At 45.5% G+C, this 16,792-nt stretch overlaps 1 protein-coding gene across 1 annotated transcript in view; it reads left to right on the top strand.

The window, feature by feature from the left end:
* The window catches only part of LOC131273147 (NBPF family member NBPF4-like), a 39,251-nt gene extending 22,925 nt beyond the window's left edge, over nucleotides 1-16,326 (top strand). Inside the window, exons 8-9 of the mRNA XM_058275393.2 lie at nucleotides 12,144-12,393; nucleotides 15,710-16,326. Coding sequence (XP_058131376.2) covers nucleotides 12,144-12,393; nucleotides 15,710-16,326 — 867 coding nt within the window. The remainder of the gene's footprint in view (nucleotides 1-12,143; nucleotides 12,394-15,709) is intronic.
* Nucleotides 16,327-16,792: the final 466 nt, after the last annotated feature.

Raw genomic sequence — 16,792 nt, 5'->3', positions numbered from 1 at the left:
TACCTTGAAGTTGGTCCAAGACCCACCCTACCAGCTCCATCTCCTGTTTATTTTCTGAACTCTGCTTTTTTCACAGCTTCTGTCCGGCTGGCCACACTCCCCTTGCTTCACAATAACAGGGAAACCTGGGACTTCAAATCTGAGGAGGGTCTGTTTCCCGGCAATGTGCCCTCTCATTCCTACAGCAGTCAGTTTCTGAATTTGCATTTTTTATTTTAAACTCAATCCCAGTCTGGAGGTGTGAAAATCTGATTTTGCTCTACACAAAGGGGACAGAGGTGAAAACTGGCAGCTGAGGAAAGAGTGGTAGGGATCAGACATGGCCTCTGTGCAGTGATGAGAAGGACCATTGCTGATTCCTGGTATGGGCTGGGCAGATCTCTGTCTTCCTCCATAGGCTGGACTGTACTTTAAGGGGGGCCATGTTTCCTTTAATCTGAGGCTGTCACTACCCCTGATCCATTCCACAGCTCCACCATTTAGGATCATAAGTTCAATAGAATCTCAGTACAAGCCTGATCTCTATCACAATTTAGCAGTCACTCCAGCTCAACTACCAGCAATCACTGACAAGGAATCTCATTTGATTTTTTTTTTCTTTTTTATCTTAGATATTAAGTTCTGCTGGAAAGATGCTACTAATTTGAATGAAATGATTTTTTTTGAAAAGTACCTTCTCTACCTGACCAAAAAAATATATATATAAAACAACAGTTCAAGTCAAAGTCCAAACGGACCCTTGGAGACATCCATCCCTGGGAATCAATTCCAAAACTACTAGCCACTTCTTATTATTAGTTCAAAAGTGTATATGGATTGGAAAAATCATCTTCTTTCCATCTTCAAATGTGATTACTACTTAGTGGGACCAATGCCAAATTCGACAGGCAAATATGAGTGTCCTTAATCCTTGCTCCTTTCCATCCCCAACTATTTGTAACTGGAGGAAGGAGCAGGTGGAAGAAACAGCATGTGAAATTGGACATCTATTGACAGCAGATGGGATAGCTAGGAAGCACACAGAATTAACTATACTGTGGTCTTGCTCAAAATTTTTAACTTGAATTTAATCAGGAGGAATTTATCAGACAACTACAGAATATATTCCATTCAACAAGACAACCTACTTGTCCTCTTCAAACAGCCAACATCACAAACAGCTATAATAACACAATGGCGTGGATGTATTTTTGGTTCACAACCAAGGGTCTTAGTCTATAGTACTTTTGAACCAAAAGTGTGTCCTCACTGTTTTGTTGTTCTAGTTCATAGTGATGTTGAATTTTTTGAAGAGGCCAGGTCAGGTTTCTCATGGAATGTTCTATATTCTGAAGTTGTTTGATTATTTTGCTCAAGACTAAATTCAGATTAACATTTTGGGCAAGATTTCTGAAAGATTGTGTGCTTCCTAGCACATCCCAGTAGAGGGATGATGTCCAGTGCGTCCACCAGCATTACTGTGGTCCTAGGTCTGTCACCCGGGTAAGGAGGGGTCTAGCAGAACTCTGCACTGTGGAGATATATTATTTTATTTTTATGATGCAGTAATCTGGAGAGTGGTACTTTTAGAGTAGTTAATATCCTGTTCTATAATAATATTTCTCTGAATTTCCCAGCTTCTTTGATCATCTCTGCTCCTTGGCAATTACACTATTTGTGTTTCTATGTTGATAATTTCCTAGTTTAGTCATTCTTCTATTGTTTTAATTGCTATTATTCTGCTGTAAAAAAAAAATAGCTTTCCCAACCCTTTCCTTACTATTAAATTTGTTTTGACTATCACTGTGGACTCACGTATTTTTTATTCACTGTGGTCATTATTTTTTGTTTCACATGGATATATATCATCATAAATATAATTTTCCCTATTTATATTTATTTTTACAACTCATGAGCTGTAGACTCTCTTAACTGTATGTATTAGATTATATTACTGCATTTCTCCATGTTATTTCTTTTGTTTGAGCATGTGATGTTTGTGTGTTATTTCTTACTGAGAAACAATAGTATACACTATTTTTACAATTGGAATAAAACCTATTAAGGTATGCAACATCTTTTGTTTGATTTATAAGTTTTAAAAGATCTCTCTCCACTTCAAACTTCTACCCCTTGATCAATGACCCTATTCTCTTGTTTTATTTCTCTTTTTACCTGCCACTTGTCATTGTGTCAACTCTGCCATCCTAAACATACACCATTTATAGACTATTTTCTCATCTTCTCCCTTCTTTGGTTTTGGGTTTAGTTCTACAAGGAGAATACATTGGTTCAATCCAGAGTCAAAACCACCCAGGAATGCTGCTCCCAGATTATAGCTCAACAAAAAATGTCTGAAATAGGAAATGCTCATTATTTTAAGCTGCCAACCTTTCTAGTAATTCATCATAAAGCAAGAGAAAATGAAATATAGAATTTGGCAGATAAAATGTGGTAGTAACTTTGGAACTAGGCTGTGGGTGAAAGCTCTAAGATATTTGAAGAGGCTTCCACATTTCAAAGCTTAAACCAAAATGAGAAACACTGGAATCAGGCAAGGGGGCCATGTGTATTCTGTAGCAGCCATAATTTAACAACAACATTGCCTGTTGTTCTGTGGAAAATGAAAAATATACATAATGAATTATGTGGTTTAACTAAGAGTTCATCAACAATATTGAATATCACCTAAGTCTTCTTGATTTTTGTAAGTGAAGGCTAGCGTTATGAGATAAGCTAAATGAGGATCTACCAAAGGAAATGGAGTTCAAACTTGCTAAAGTAGTCAAACATAAAGAAATTTACTGTAACGTAGTAGCTAAAGAACCAACAATAAAGGGAACAAAATATACTAATAGCAAGGTGGTGGACTCAAACTGAGCCATATCAATAATTCCATATATGCCAATAGATTAATGTTGCATAAAAAGCTATGGTGGCACTCTACCCGTTTATAAGTAACTGACATTAAATAGAAGGAGCCACACAAGTTGGAAGTAAATAGATGGAAAATTTAATTGCCATGCAAACACTAAGTCTAATTAGGCTGGTATGGCTATAAATAAAAATGAAAAGTCCTATAACCAATATTGAAAAACGCTTGCTGGATGAGCTCTATAGTAGAGATGACAAAAGATAGAATTTGTGAACTTGAGGACAGTTCTATAGAGTTTGCTCAATCTGAGTAACAGAAATAGGCTTTTTTTTTTTTTAAATGGGAAGAAAATAATCACTGGTGCCAGTGACACTGAGTTCTGTCATTGGGCTCCTTTGGGCATTGACAAGGAGTTCAAGTGAGTGCAGGACTCTGGCAATCAAATGCCAGGCCCTTACCTTCCCCACCTCCTCTCACTACCTTGAAAGCTGCCCCCAAGGGTGACAACCACAGCTTATCAGGCTGAAGTCATCCATATTCCATTCTTCACTCTACTTTGCCTGTCATTCTCACCCTGAATCCACAGATCTGAACCAGTAGATGGTCATGGAAAGAACACAAATTGTCTGTCTATACAGTGCTGCCCCTCTTGGTGCCTCTAGGTGTGGGCCCCATGGGGCAGGGACCTTAGCTTTGCTCCAGATACCACCCCTTATCCACAGCTGATCCTGGTATCTAGTAAGCACAAAATAGGTGCTCAGTGAATGAAGGCATTCTGTCCTAGGATTCAGTGGAAGGGGTATGCCTAACATTTCATGTGTATTCAATGCTTTTAGTCCTAAAGTTAGCCAAAATGGAAGAATGTTAATAGTTTTCAAAAGTGAGAGTTCTTTGGCATTTCCTTATAGGTTTTAGAATAAGTTTGTTAGCATCCACAAACGACGTGCTTGGATTTTGATTTGGATTGCACTGAATCTATTAATCAAGTTGGGAAGAACTGACATCTTAGTAGTACTAATTCCTCCTATCCAGGACATAGAATCTCTCTCCATTTATGTAGATCATTTTTAACTTTCTTTAACTACAGTCTTCTAGTATTCCATCCTTACATCCTGTACATATTTTGTTAGATTTATGCTTTTCGGGAGGGCTAAAGTAAATGATATTGTATTTTTCATTTCTGCTGGTATTAGGAAATCAAGTGATGTTTGAATATTATACTTATAGCCTGTGACCTTGCTACAATCACTTATTAGTTACAGGAGTGTCTTTTTTTTTTTTTATCCTTCCTTTTGGATTTTTCTATATAAACAATCATTTCATCTGCAAACAAAGAAAGTTTTTATTACTTCACAGTCTGCATATCTCTCAATCCTTTTTCTGTCTCTTTCTTTAGCTAGGATTTGCAGTATAATGTTGAATAGGTTTGTTAAGAGGGACCATCCTTTGCCTTGCTCCTCACCTCAAGGAAAAGCATCTAGTTCTCACCATTAAGTATTATGTTAGCTATAGGATTTTTGTAGATGGATTTTATCAAGTAGAGGAAGTTCCAATATCTAGGTTGCTGAGAATTTATTTTTATCATAAATGAGGGGATTTTGTTAAATGTACTACTATATCTATTTAGTTTTGTTTCTTGGCATACTGATGTAATGAATTACATTAATTGATTTTCTGTTGAAATAGTCTTGCATACATGGAATGAATACCACTGGGTCACTGTGTGTAATTCTTTTTATATATTGTTGTATCCCAAAAATTTCTTTTAAAAAATTTATATCCACATCTGTTTTAGAACCAGGTATAGGTCCTGATCATGGGAATATCTAGACGGCACTGCTTGGAATGGCTCTAAACTCCCCACCCAGTATGGGGCAGAGGCCTCAAACCTTCAACAGGGGAGACACAAGCACGTGGGGAGGAGGGTGAACTGAGAAAGCTGAAAGGATAGAGAGAGGAGATGCCCCTCTAGGCCTTGAGGAAATAGCCCAGAAGAAAATGTTGTCTACTTACAAGAGATGGTAACTTACACCTGGCCACACTGGTTCCAGCTGTGACCATGGTGTGCCTAGGGACCTGTGTTAGGGCCATGGCAGTTTCTGTTCAAATCCTGGTCATAACAGATGACTCTCTGTCCCCAACTGAGGCCAGCAATGCTGTGTAGTGTGATGCTTAGGACCTGGCAGTGCTCTACATCCTGCTCAGAGTAGACAAGGCCTTCCCTGCAAGGAGACTGCTGGAGGACCCTGAGGCCACAAGTTGGCAGCACCCTCAAGAGCCTGTGGTGCTGAAGACTCCCCACATCACCAGGAGAACAGAAAGGCCTTGAGAAAAGCTGAAGGTCAGGGGCCATGGGAGACTTCCCCAGGGTGTCAACAGGGCATTAGGTTGGTTTACTTTGGACATGCCCCTGGTCTAGGTGAGATGGGTCCCTGTAGGGACACGAGGGGGTGCTGTGATCCTTCCACTTTGAATTCCACTTCCAAAAAGCAAAGGTATTCCCTGGTTTCAGTTTCCCTGGACTTCCAAGGACACACACTAGCCATTCTGGACCAGTGTTTCCTTATATGGGTCACCTAGTCTGTGGACATCATCAGCCAGGGGCATCTCCTTCTATTGCAGAGGATCCCACGGGGGTCCTGTGTGACCAGGATAGGAAATGTCTGGGAAGGAAGTCCTTGAGAAGGAGACAACATGGGAGGAGGCCCACACACCTCCAAAGCATCAGGGGTTAACACTTGCCAGTGGTTCTAGGGTGTAATGGTGAGATCTTTGGACTCTGAAACCAACATAAGAGTTCATATCTCAGTGGGACCATTCCAGACAATAAAACAACTTTTACTCTGAACCCATACTGGTGGATGTCAATTCCCTTACCTTGCCCACAAAGACTCCAAAGGGTCTAGAACAGGGATAGATGTATTCCTTATCCTCCTCTCAGACTCTGGCTGTTCATGTCTATGTTGGAATGCGCTGCATTGGGGGAGGAGGATCCAAAGAAGAGGGAGGTGATGGGGGATAGAAAGCGTGGGGAGTGGAATACAACTGGGGGAACAGTGTTCAAATATCAGTGGGACCCTTCTCTTTAGTGCAAGGAAACAATTTAATTAATTTTATTAATTAAAACATCAAGAGACACAGTGAGCTTGGCTGCTGTGAGCTGAGTTTTTAGTACCAACTTAGAAACTGTTTGATTTTAGATAAGAAAGAGTTTATATGTTTTAAAAAATTGCAAGTGGGAGCTGGATGATGTTTAAGATGACTTTCAGCTCTGATAGCAGATGATCTTCTGGCCATATTTGGGTTCTGTCTCAGGGTAATATCAAAAATAAAATATCTGCCTTGGAAATTCTTCATCTTTCAGTGCTTTGCCTACTTCTCCAATGCTCCATTTCCCTAATCCTTGCTATGATGTTACTATACTGGGTGGAGGGGAATTAACATCACTGACCAGGCTCATTTGCAATGTGGTGCCAAAAACTTGGCAAAAGCCTCTTCGCTACAGGATATTTCCAGTTTTAGAACATAGCTGGGGGTACCATGGCAAGGCTTAACTTAATGCAATACTGTGATCATAATGAAAGTAACAATAGATTAATATTTATACAGTGTTGATGAGGTGCCAGGCATTGTTCAAACCCCTATCACTGACACTCATCATTCCCCATAATGACTATATGAAGAGTTCCTGTTCCTGTCTTTTCATTTTACAGATGAGGAAACTGGCACAGGAATATTTGGTAATCTGGATAAGGTCAGATAGCCAGTAAACAGCAGAGCTGGCCTTCAAAGTCCAGTGCCCAAGCTTTCACCTCTACACTTTCAAGTCACACAGAATGAGATTCAGATTCTCCATCTTCCAATGACTCAGTTTATGGTTTGAACAAGAGGCATCACTGATGTGAGGCTCAGTTTCCTCATATCAAATAGGGAATGCTACTATATATTCAGGAGCTTCTTTAGACTATTTGAGAAGGTAATCTATATCTACAACCGATTACAGCAGAAAGGCAAGGTTACGTGTCTGTCACATACACTTTCCCACCCTTAGATGGGTTTCTAATAGTTTTCTGATGTTTTGACCATCTCTAAAGGTTAGGGGTGAAGATATTTCTGGAATACACTCAAATTCCATCTACCTAAATGTAGAGCTCCCATTGTCAGGTATAAAAGGAGAGGACAGGCAGAACTGTGACTGACCTGTTAATATTTTTGGAAATCAGTTGTAAGAAGCATCACCAAGCATTGAATGATTCTGTCCTATTGATAAGCATTCAGAATAAAATTCTTTATGGCCCCTCTGGGCACTGCCATGCTTTGGCCATCTCTGGCAATGGCTTCTGATGAGGACCATTTCATCTAAAAGAGTCTTGTCTCCAAAATACATCCTAGCAGCAAAACCACCTCTGCAGGGTGTTATATTTTTCTATCTTTCCTCAATACTCTTCATCATACCAAAGCACTGATTTTCTTTTTTAATGCCCAGTGCTTTGTTCAATGTTTTTTTCAATAGCAGTCAATACTCCTTGAAAGTCCTTCCCCACTGAAGTGTCTATAAACTCAGACCCCTTCAAATTCCATGAGAAATTTAGCTTAACCATTACCATGTAAACACACAAACTTTTGGCAGTAATCTCTCTCAGCATTCTGAGAATGCTGGACATTCCAGGAATTCCACAAGCCAGCAGAGTTTCATATACATTTGCAGATCCTTAGAATGGAGACTGAAGCCCTGACTGCAGCTTTTGTGAGTGGTGGGTCCCCCAAAAGGCAATCACATCTTGGGTGCCCACCCATCTTCTGTCTGAACCAGTTTGCAGTCTGTGAGGCTGCTGTCTCAAATTGCCCCAGGATCCATTATTTCTCCTACAGGTGGCCACTGGCTCATTTGCAGGGCTTTTCACAAACTAGATAAAGGATACATCAGAAATTCCTCCAGGAGAGTATTGGGTCAACCCTGACAAAAGGTTCTAGCTCTTCAGATGGGCCATTTACTTGGAACCCTGCTCCTCCAAACTTTGCAATTTAACAAAAATGAGTGCATCTTTTCCTATTTATAATCTATCGCCCCATCCTTGGGGGTCAGAGTCTCTTAGGTGTTCCCAGATTGGTCCTGACATCCATGTATAGAGCTTTGTACCCTGTGAAAAAACCCCTACAAGCTGAGAACAGGATTTATTAGAAAGATATATCTTGTGTCCTCACCAGGCTAACTGCATCTTGATTCTCTACATCTTTGTGTCTCCTCCAATGGAGATACCATGAATGCCTGGTTATTTACCAATTTTAAAAACTTTCTCATACCCTGTCTGATTAAATCTATTCTCCTTAGGCCACCTGCAATCTTTCCCTCGGGAGACAAAATATTTCCCTTGGGAGACAAAATCACTTTACCCTCACATGAAAAAGGTTAATTTCACTTTTCTTCAGAATAATTATCTTCTTATTTTCTTTGCCCCCTCAGCTTCAAGGACTCTGTATAGGTTTCTAGGCAACCTTTCCCATACCCCATTTTATTATCTTTTTTAAAGATACATAAATTATACTAAATGTAACCTTAAAAATACAAGACTCTCCCACACACTCCTCTCCCCACAACCCCACTATTCCCACATTGACAACCTCTTTTATTAGTGTGGTACATTCACTGCATTTGATGAGTACATTTTGGAGCACAGCTATACAGCATGGATTATAGTTTATGTAGTAGGTTATACTCTCTTCCAGGCCATTCATTGGGTTAAGGCAGTATATGTAGTGTCTTGCACTTTTAGATTTGTGTATTCGAGGACAGCGGGTTTCATGTAAACACTTAATCACTCTGATAATATTAGTTACAATATTTGGGCCAGATTATCATCTATTCCACTCTGTCCCCTGTATTGAGTCACAGACTGTGTCCTGAGGCCTGAATTCTCTTAAATGTGCTCTTTTTGAGAAGACATCTCAGGCTTATGATAAAGCGTGGCCATTTCTCTCTCTGCTTTTAACAAGAACTCTGCCATGTAACATTTCTTCAGAGTTGGACAATGTCCCTTCAGTAAGTCAAGGCACAGTTTGGTCCTCCTTCCAGATAATCAAAGGTAGGGCCTGAATTAGAATCAGGTGTCCTCAGAGCCATTGCTCTTACCACATCAAATTAGGAATCAGTGGAGATAGCCATTGAAAGATACAGTATCTGTCCTGCAAACGTGTCTAGTCACTGTCACCTTCCACTTCTCTTCCTCCTCATCCCAGCATCACTTTCACCATCACCACCACTGCATCATCCTCTTACCTTTCCTTTCCTCAAATATTCATTCAACTTCTGTAATGACAATTATCAGTTTGCCATGAATGGTAATGAATGGATTTGTGTATCTCCTCTCTAGGCTGCCAGCAGCTAGCAGGCCTCACCACCATCCCAACTAAGTGACTTCACTCCAGGCCTTTCACAGACAAGACACACAATCACCAATCCACACCGACTCCATCTCTCCTCCTCTTTCACCAGATTTCATTTCCATTGCCTTCTCCATAGCTATTCATTTTCTTCCTCTTTTTCTGTCCATTTCCCCTTCCCCTGTTTCTCCCCCTCCCTTTAGATTTGATTATTTCCAGGGCAAAGCATTTAGAGAAGAGCTAGACATGAAGAATCAAAGGAAGCCATTGGATGACTGATTAAGAATGGATATGGGGAAAATTTGTTGGGGATTCTTGCTAAACATCTGGCAATTCCCAACCTTCCCTCAGTCCTTAGACTCCTCTGTTCCTCAAACAGGGAAATGCTAAGGAGAGGTGGAGGTTTTTCAGGTCCTCCTCATGTGGAAACCCTGGTATTATCTGTCCTGTGCCTACAATTCTATCTTTGTCATATGCCGCTCATCTTCTCCTTCAAAGCCTCAGTCATTCTGGCCCTTGGCCTGTGCCTGAATGTTGCTGAGGTTGTCCATGTTCCATGACTTCTTCTTTGCTTTTCTCTTTGTTTACAATGCTCCTGCTCTGCAACATTCCATGGCTGGTACCTTCTCATTTAAATCTGACTTCCAATATCTTCTCATAGAAGGCTTTTCCCAACTCACCTAGCTAAACTTACACTGTCCACCTTCTTTTCCAAAAGACTATCCAAATTATTTACCACTATGTGAAATTAGTGTGCTTATCTATTTCTTTAATCATTGACTATCCATCTCTTCCTCTACAGTATGAGCTACATGAAAACAGGACCCTATTCATCCTACTTTTTAAATGTCTAATTCAGCACTATCCAATAGAGTAGACACGAGCCTCATGTAGGTATTTAAGTTAAAATAAAAATCAGTAAAAATTTAAAAAGTTCTTTTCCTTAGTAACACAAGCTACATTTCAAGTGCTCAATAAACACGTGCATTTAGTGGCTACCATATTGAACAGCAGAGAGAACATTTATATCATCAAAGATGCTCTATTTGACAGCAGTAGTCTAGGGCAATGCTTGGTATAGAGTAGGATACCAATAAGAATTTGTTATATGAATAAATGAATGAATCCTCCTTTTCATTCTCACTCAATGTAAAGTGACTCTTACAAAGTTGAGTCTTCTAAACTCTCGAAGTGAAATAAACCCTAGAAGAATATCCAGCCTGCACAGAGGCCTCCAAATGAATGACACAGGAGACAGAGCTGTGGAAGTGGGACCTTCCAGTCTGTAAGAAGATGCATGTGGTGATGTGATTATGCTGCCATAATAGCTGTAGAAATGACCATTGAAAAAGGATTTACACTTGTGTTGTATCATTCAAAGACTGATGGAGAGAAGTCAGAGCTCTCCAAATATGAACTAGGCTGGATCCTGTGGTAATGAGCTCACTGTTGCTAAAAGTGCCAAAGCTGAGACTGAATAGTCATGCATATGGATAGCACAAAAGGAATTATTGGTTCTTGAATAAGAAGAAAGGTTTGGTTGTTGAGAAACCTTTAAACTCTGAGGTGTTTTGATTCTAGGACTCTGTAACCTAACTTCCAAGAGGCAGTGCTAAGTCCCTGCTCTTGCTAGAATCTATTAAACAAGGCAACCCTGTTAGCTATCCAATGCTGCCATTAATCCAGGGGTACAGTGGAAAAAGCAGAGTCGCTGAAGCAAGGAAGACCTAGGTGTGACACCTAATCAGCCTGAGCTTCACTTTCTCCTTCTGTAAAGAAGCTGTATCTGCTCACTGGGTGGGAAGGAATATTCAGTGAGAGAATACAAGTAAAGGCCCTGAACACAATAGGGCAATGTTTGCTTCCAGGTAGAATGCCCTTCTACCTGTCTATATCATCATTGGTCCTCCTATATTGTTGGTATAGGTGGTGTAATTTTGGAGCCATGATTACATTCTTTTGAGTAAGTATGAGGAAATTGACAGGGAGAGTGTGTATCTTTAAAAAAAAAAAGACAATAAAAATTCTCTGTATCTTTAAAAAAAAAAGACAATAAAAATTATTTTTTTTAAAATTAAATTCAGCCAACAATCACAGAACAAGTACTATGTATTGGTCCCAGGGGATAAAAAGATGACCCCAAGAAGACCATACTGGAAAGGCCAAGATGGATATATACCTAGGAGCTGTAAAACAGGGCAAAGAGAGGCACTAGTCAAAATAGAGTTCCAGATAGAATTATGTGGCAGAACATGGGAAAAGGACATTAACACTAAAGTCAGCTCTTGGGAAAACATCCTGGATGGGTCATTTGAGCTGACGTTGAGATATGGGTAGGTTTTCAAAAACTGGAGACTCAAGGTACGGTTTGGAAGAAAGAAAGGTATCTATTCTTTCCAGAAAACCTGGAATGGAAAACCATGCCAGCAGTGGGGGGCAGGGGGCATTATTTGGAGAATGGCATTTGAAGACCTGATCTATTCACATGACTCCCATCATGTTTTTTAATGTGTTTAGCAGGAGTTCAGGGGATACTTTGTTAAGCTCTGGACTAAAGCACAGGGGACCCAGGGAGAAAAGAGCAGTATCTATCCTTAGTGGCCTGATCAGCTAATTTTTACAGGCAAAAGAGAGGATGCACATCAGAAAATGTCTCCTCACTCACTGAAGGACACTTGAGGCAAGATCTATTCAGGGAAATAGAGGACTTTGTGGTCAATAACACAAATTCTTGCAAGAACTACAGAGGAGAATATGTCTTATTTGGGCTTAAGATGGGGGAGTGCTTTTAGAGTCCCTGGCTGTACCCCTTCAAATATATTCATTGCAGCCTGAGCTGGACTGTTTAAACTCAGCAGGAGCCCAAATGCTGATTCTTAATCTCTGAGCTGATTCTCCTACATTGAAGAGGAGTCACAGCTGCCACTTCTGGGAACTAAAGTACCACCAGCCACAGAAAAGGCTGCAAGGCAAAGGCTATGTTGCAGATAAGCCTGCAAACCCCATGCTTCCCAGGGCTGGCCTGTCCTCTGAAGTAGGCATCGAGGAATCGGGAGCACCCTTTGGCATGGGCCCGATTGTGAATTCTCAAGGACCTGTCACTCACAGGACTTTAGATGTCCCCTTCTCAGGGGCCACAAGGCCCCTTCTTCCTGTAGGTGATGTCTTTACACAGAGGCTCAGGATATGGTGCAGAGGTTGCAATTCTCCTTTGGAGAATACAGTAAGTAGGAAAGTTTTCTGGGTCTGTGTGTGAATATGTGTGCATGAGGTCATGTATGCATGTATGCTTGTGTGAGCTCATGTGCCTGCAGTATGAATAAACATGTAGGGGTGAGATTCTCATTAATATAAAGAAATAAATTAGCCTGAAGTATTGGCATCGGTGGATGGGAGTCCTCTTTGATGTCTGGAAAGTAAAGCATTCCTTAATAAAGGGGTGAGGTACAGCCCCAATGGTGTACAGGACTCTGTCTACCTGTTGTGGTCATATTGAGTACTGGGTCCCTGCTTGTTTGTAATGCTCTGAAGGCACTGGGGAAAGAACATGCATTCTGTGTGTGTGTGTGCATGGTGTGTGTGTGCGCCTGTATGTGGGTGTGTGCTTAGTGGGGAGAGAGGTTGAGACATTGGACTGTTTCTCTCCAGAGTCCTGTGTCCAGGTGAGCAGCTTTGAAATGCGGCTCTGAAATGAGAAGTTGATGAGGAAAGACCCGGGGTTGAATTGGGGGGAGTGTGGAGGTGGGCTGGGGACAGAACAGAGCTTAGTGTGGGGGAATGGGGAGGAAACTGCCCTGGCTCTCAGGCCACATAGGTGCTGGCCCTGGGCATGGCACCAACTTGCTAGAGAATGTTGTGGAATTCTCATCCCCTCTCTGGGCCAGAGTCCTGCCTGTATGTTCTTTCACTTTCCTTCCTGCTTCATTTTTCTATGAATTGAAAATTAAATAGAAAATGAGAACAACTCCTCACATGGGACCTCGTTTCTGATTTCTCACCCCCTTCCAAAATGAACTGGGGAGCTGTGCTTCCGCAGGAGCTTCCTAAGGCAGATTCCCTGTGGCTGTGCATCAGCCTCTGGCCCGAGACTGGTGTATGTACAAGAGCATGTGTGGAGCTCAGTCACCCACCCGCCTGGCAGGTTCCTGCACACACATTTGATTTTATCTCTCCCCAGAAGATATACATACATATATATATATATATATATATATATATATATATATAAATTATTTAAAGCCACATATATAGTTCCACTCTTTTTTTCCCTAATGGCCTTTACAGTGGCCCCTTGGAGCCAAGGAGCCCAGAGCCCGACCCCAGCATCTCAGCCCCTGCCCTCCCAGAGCCTCGCTGTCTAAGAGCAGGACTGCTGCCTCTTACCTGAGGAAAGTCACAGCTGCTGAGTCTGGAAGCCGCGCTACCAGCAGGAAGACGCAGCATTGTTGCTGAGTCGGGCAAGCCTTTAAGAGGCATCAGGGAATCAAATCAAGGCTGACCCCTGGGACCAAGTCCAGGACAAGTCCTAGGCAGGGTGGCAAGGGACCTAACTGGAGCCTCCTAAGAGGGGAGGAAAGGAAGGGAGGCCTTGCCCAGAACCATCCTCCTCACTGTGAGGTTCTTCCCACAGCCCCTGGCGCCTCGGCAGTGTTCTGGAGCCACGCAAGAAACAAGAGGAAATCCCTAGCAGCTTCAGGCAATTAACCCCATCTTCTGCCATGCGTTCTCCATCTACAACCCTTTCCCAAATTATAGGTCTCTCAGTATGGAAACACTTGCACGCACACACTCACATGCACGCCGTGTCTGCCTGGCCTCCCCAGGGGCCCTCACTCCAATGGAGCATGGGGAGGCGCCGTTCAGGAAAGGAGTCCCTGGGGCTTCTCAAGCCTTGTGATGGGGGAAAGGAAGGAAGAATCTATCTTCAGAAAGTGCTCCATCCATCTCCTTCCCCATTACCCAGAGCTGCCCCCAAATGAAGTTTCCTCGAGGCCCTGCCTAACTCTGGTGGGTGAGCAGGTCCCCAGGACTCTTCCTTCCCCCTGATAAACAGTGAGGGGTGCACACTTGCCCCGATCCTCCCCAGAGCACCAGAAACCTGAGACACTGCTAGGCTGTTATGATTACAGAGGCAGGGGCCGAGCTCTTTCCTGGACTTGTGAAGCCCCAGAAAAGGAACCTGCCTTTGACTTCCCCCCTTTCTCTGTCACCCAGTACCCAGATTCCCCAAATTCCCATCAAAACCCCTGAGTCTGCCCTGTGTGGACTTTAAAGTGACAGCATCTCATTTGATTCAGGGTTTGGCCATTTCTCTTCCATATTAACAGGTGGGTCCAAGTGAAGCAGGACTCCATCCCTTGGAGGAATTTTCCTTTAGAGGGTGCAAACATCAGGTGAAACAGGGAGCCGACCCTTTCCCCATATTCTTTCCCAAGCCCCCAGCCCAGAACACCAAGAGGAAGTCTAGGCAGTTCCCAGATGGCTACCTGATCCTATAGCAAGGACCCCACTCCGTGTAAGCTGGTGAGACCTAATTAGAGACACTCAAGCTCACACATACAAGCACACACATACAAACACGCACCCACACCTCTTGCCATAAGCCGGTATAGGGCCTCTATCCTCACCCCCTCCCCTACATACACACAAACACACGCACAAACGCAAAGGACCCTGCACAGGCCAACACACTAGCAGCATATCGAGCTCCCACTATGGCACACTAGTCAGGAGCACGCGGGGGGCATGCACCCCACTTACTAAAACCTGCATTTTAACCTCCTGCTCCCTATGGTGAAGACCCCTCCCTGGAACCCAAGAAGTCTTGGAAATGGCAAAAGACCCAGGGAAGAGAGGACCAGGGTGATGGGAGGTGAAGGAAGGTTGCTGGGGGCGCCCTGCATGCATCCTGGGGCTGGCTCCAAGGGCAGCAGAGCTGGGGGCGCTGAGCCGGGCTCCCCTTACCTGGGGTCCATGTGGGTCTTTGGGGGAGGGCTCTGCGGACACCCTTTATTTGGCTGTGGGAATTTGGTGGGCCCCGCAGCTCCTCTTCAGGACACGCTGTCACATAAACAGCAGCGATCCCAGTGATCAGAGGCTGCGGTGGGGGAGGAGGGGCACGGAGCCCTCCTCAGCCTCTCCTGCCTGGTGGCCCTGGGTCCCGATTTGGTGACAGAGGGCGCTGGGCGCCGCCAGGGGAGGTTTCTCAACCGCCCTTCCCGCGGCCTGAGCGTGTGCACGAACCGGGGGTCCTCACCCGCCTGGGGCCGCGCTGGGCTGCAGGGGGGCTCAGGGCGTCCCACTGCACCCGCGCCGGCCTGAGGCGCTGAGAGCCGGTCACGGGGCTCCAGCCCTGGGCACTGGGCGTCGGGACCCCGCGGACAGGGCTGACTGCCAGGACTCGCCCCCGCGCCCCGCGGCGCCCCCTCCTTGAGGTGCTTCCTTGTCTCTCCTGACTCCCCTGGGTCCCTGGAGCTAGCCACGGCCAAGCCGCCTCGGGGAGGCCCCTCCTTCGGGCCACTGGTGGGGGCGGTCGCCCGAGTTCCAGGGCGCTCAGCGCTGCTCCCGGCCGGGCCCCCCAGCCCCCGGCGCCGTCCTCCTCCCTGCCCTCCCCAGCGCCCTGCTCTGAGCCGGGCGCGCTGCGGGCTCCCTCGGGCCGCCTGGGCGCTGCTCCCGCCAGGGTCCCGTCGCCTCCCGGGGCCCCGAGCCCTCGGCGGAGCCAGCGGCCTGGGAGAGCCGGGCTCGAGGCCCCGAGCGCCGGGCGCCCCTACAGCCCGCGCCCCCGTCCTCGGCCCCAGCGGCGCGCCCTGAGGGACACGGGGGCCGCCGCGAGCGCGAGGGGACCCCAGCCCGCCCCGCCGGCCCCGCCCGCAGCAGGGCCCGCCCGGCCCCCGCCGCCCCCAGGCCCGAGCCCGTCACCCGCGCCGCCCGGCGGCCGTGGGCGCTCCCGGGGCAGACGCGCCATTCAGCGCCCGCGGGACGCGCCGCCCGCGCTGCCTCGTCCCTTGGAACTGGGCTGGGGACCGCGCAGCAGGAGCGGCTCTGGGCGCCGGGGAGCGGGGCCCGCTCAGGAGCGCGGGGCTGGACTCTGAGCCCACGGGGACGTCACTCTACTCCTCGCCGTCGCCTGACCCGTGGCTCCCGCGGGGCTTTGCTTGGGCGTTAGCGACGTTTCTCCCAGCCATTGTCTCTTATCTGGCCTGGTTTTCTGTCACCGCGGTGGTGACTCCCTTAGACTTGAGGAGGTTTCTGGGGTCGCTGGTGCTTTTCCCCAGTTTGCCGTTTTTTCCTGTTAGGACCCTCGTGGCCCGTGGAAGTGCCCTGAGCCGTGCAGTCCTGTCGTCGTCCCCTGGGTCAGTCCTTGGCTGCCTTGACGCCGAAGCCCCAGCCGTGCGCGGTGGACCCTCCCGCGGGCGCCTTTGGCTCCAGCCCGCACGTGGGCAGGTGAGCTGGGCTCAGCCCCGCGCTGCCCCTGCTGCCAGCCGCCCTCCGTGCACTTGACCTCCGGGGTCGGCTCTCTCCTTGCAGCGAGCGCTGAGCTGACAGGGGGCTCAGGAT

This window comes from Dasypus novemcinctus, chromosome 13, assembly GCF_030445035.2.
Source record: "Dasypus novemcinctus isolate mDasNov1 chromosome 13, mDasNov1.1.hap2, whole genome shotgun sequence".
In the NCBI taxonomy this organism is placed as follows: Eukaryota; Metazoa; Chordata; class Mammalia; order Cingulata; family Dasypodidae; genus Dasypus; species Dasypus novemcinctus.
Note: the sequence above shows the minus strand (reverse complement) of the source record. Positions and strands in the feature narration are given on the sequence as shown.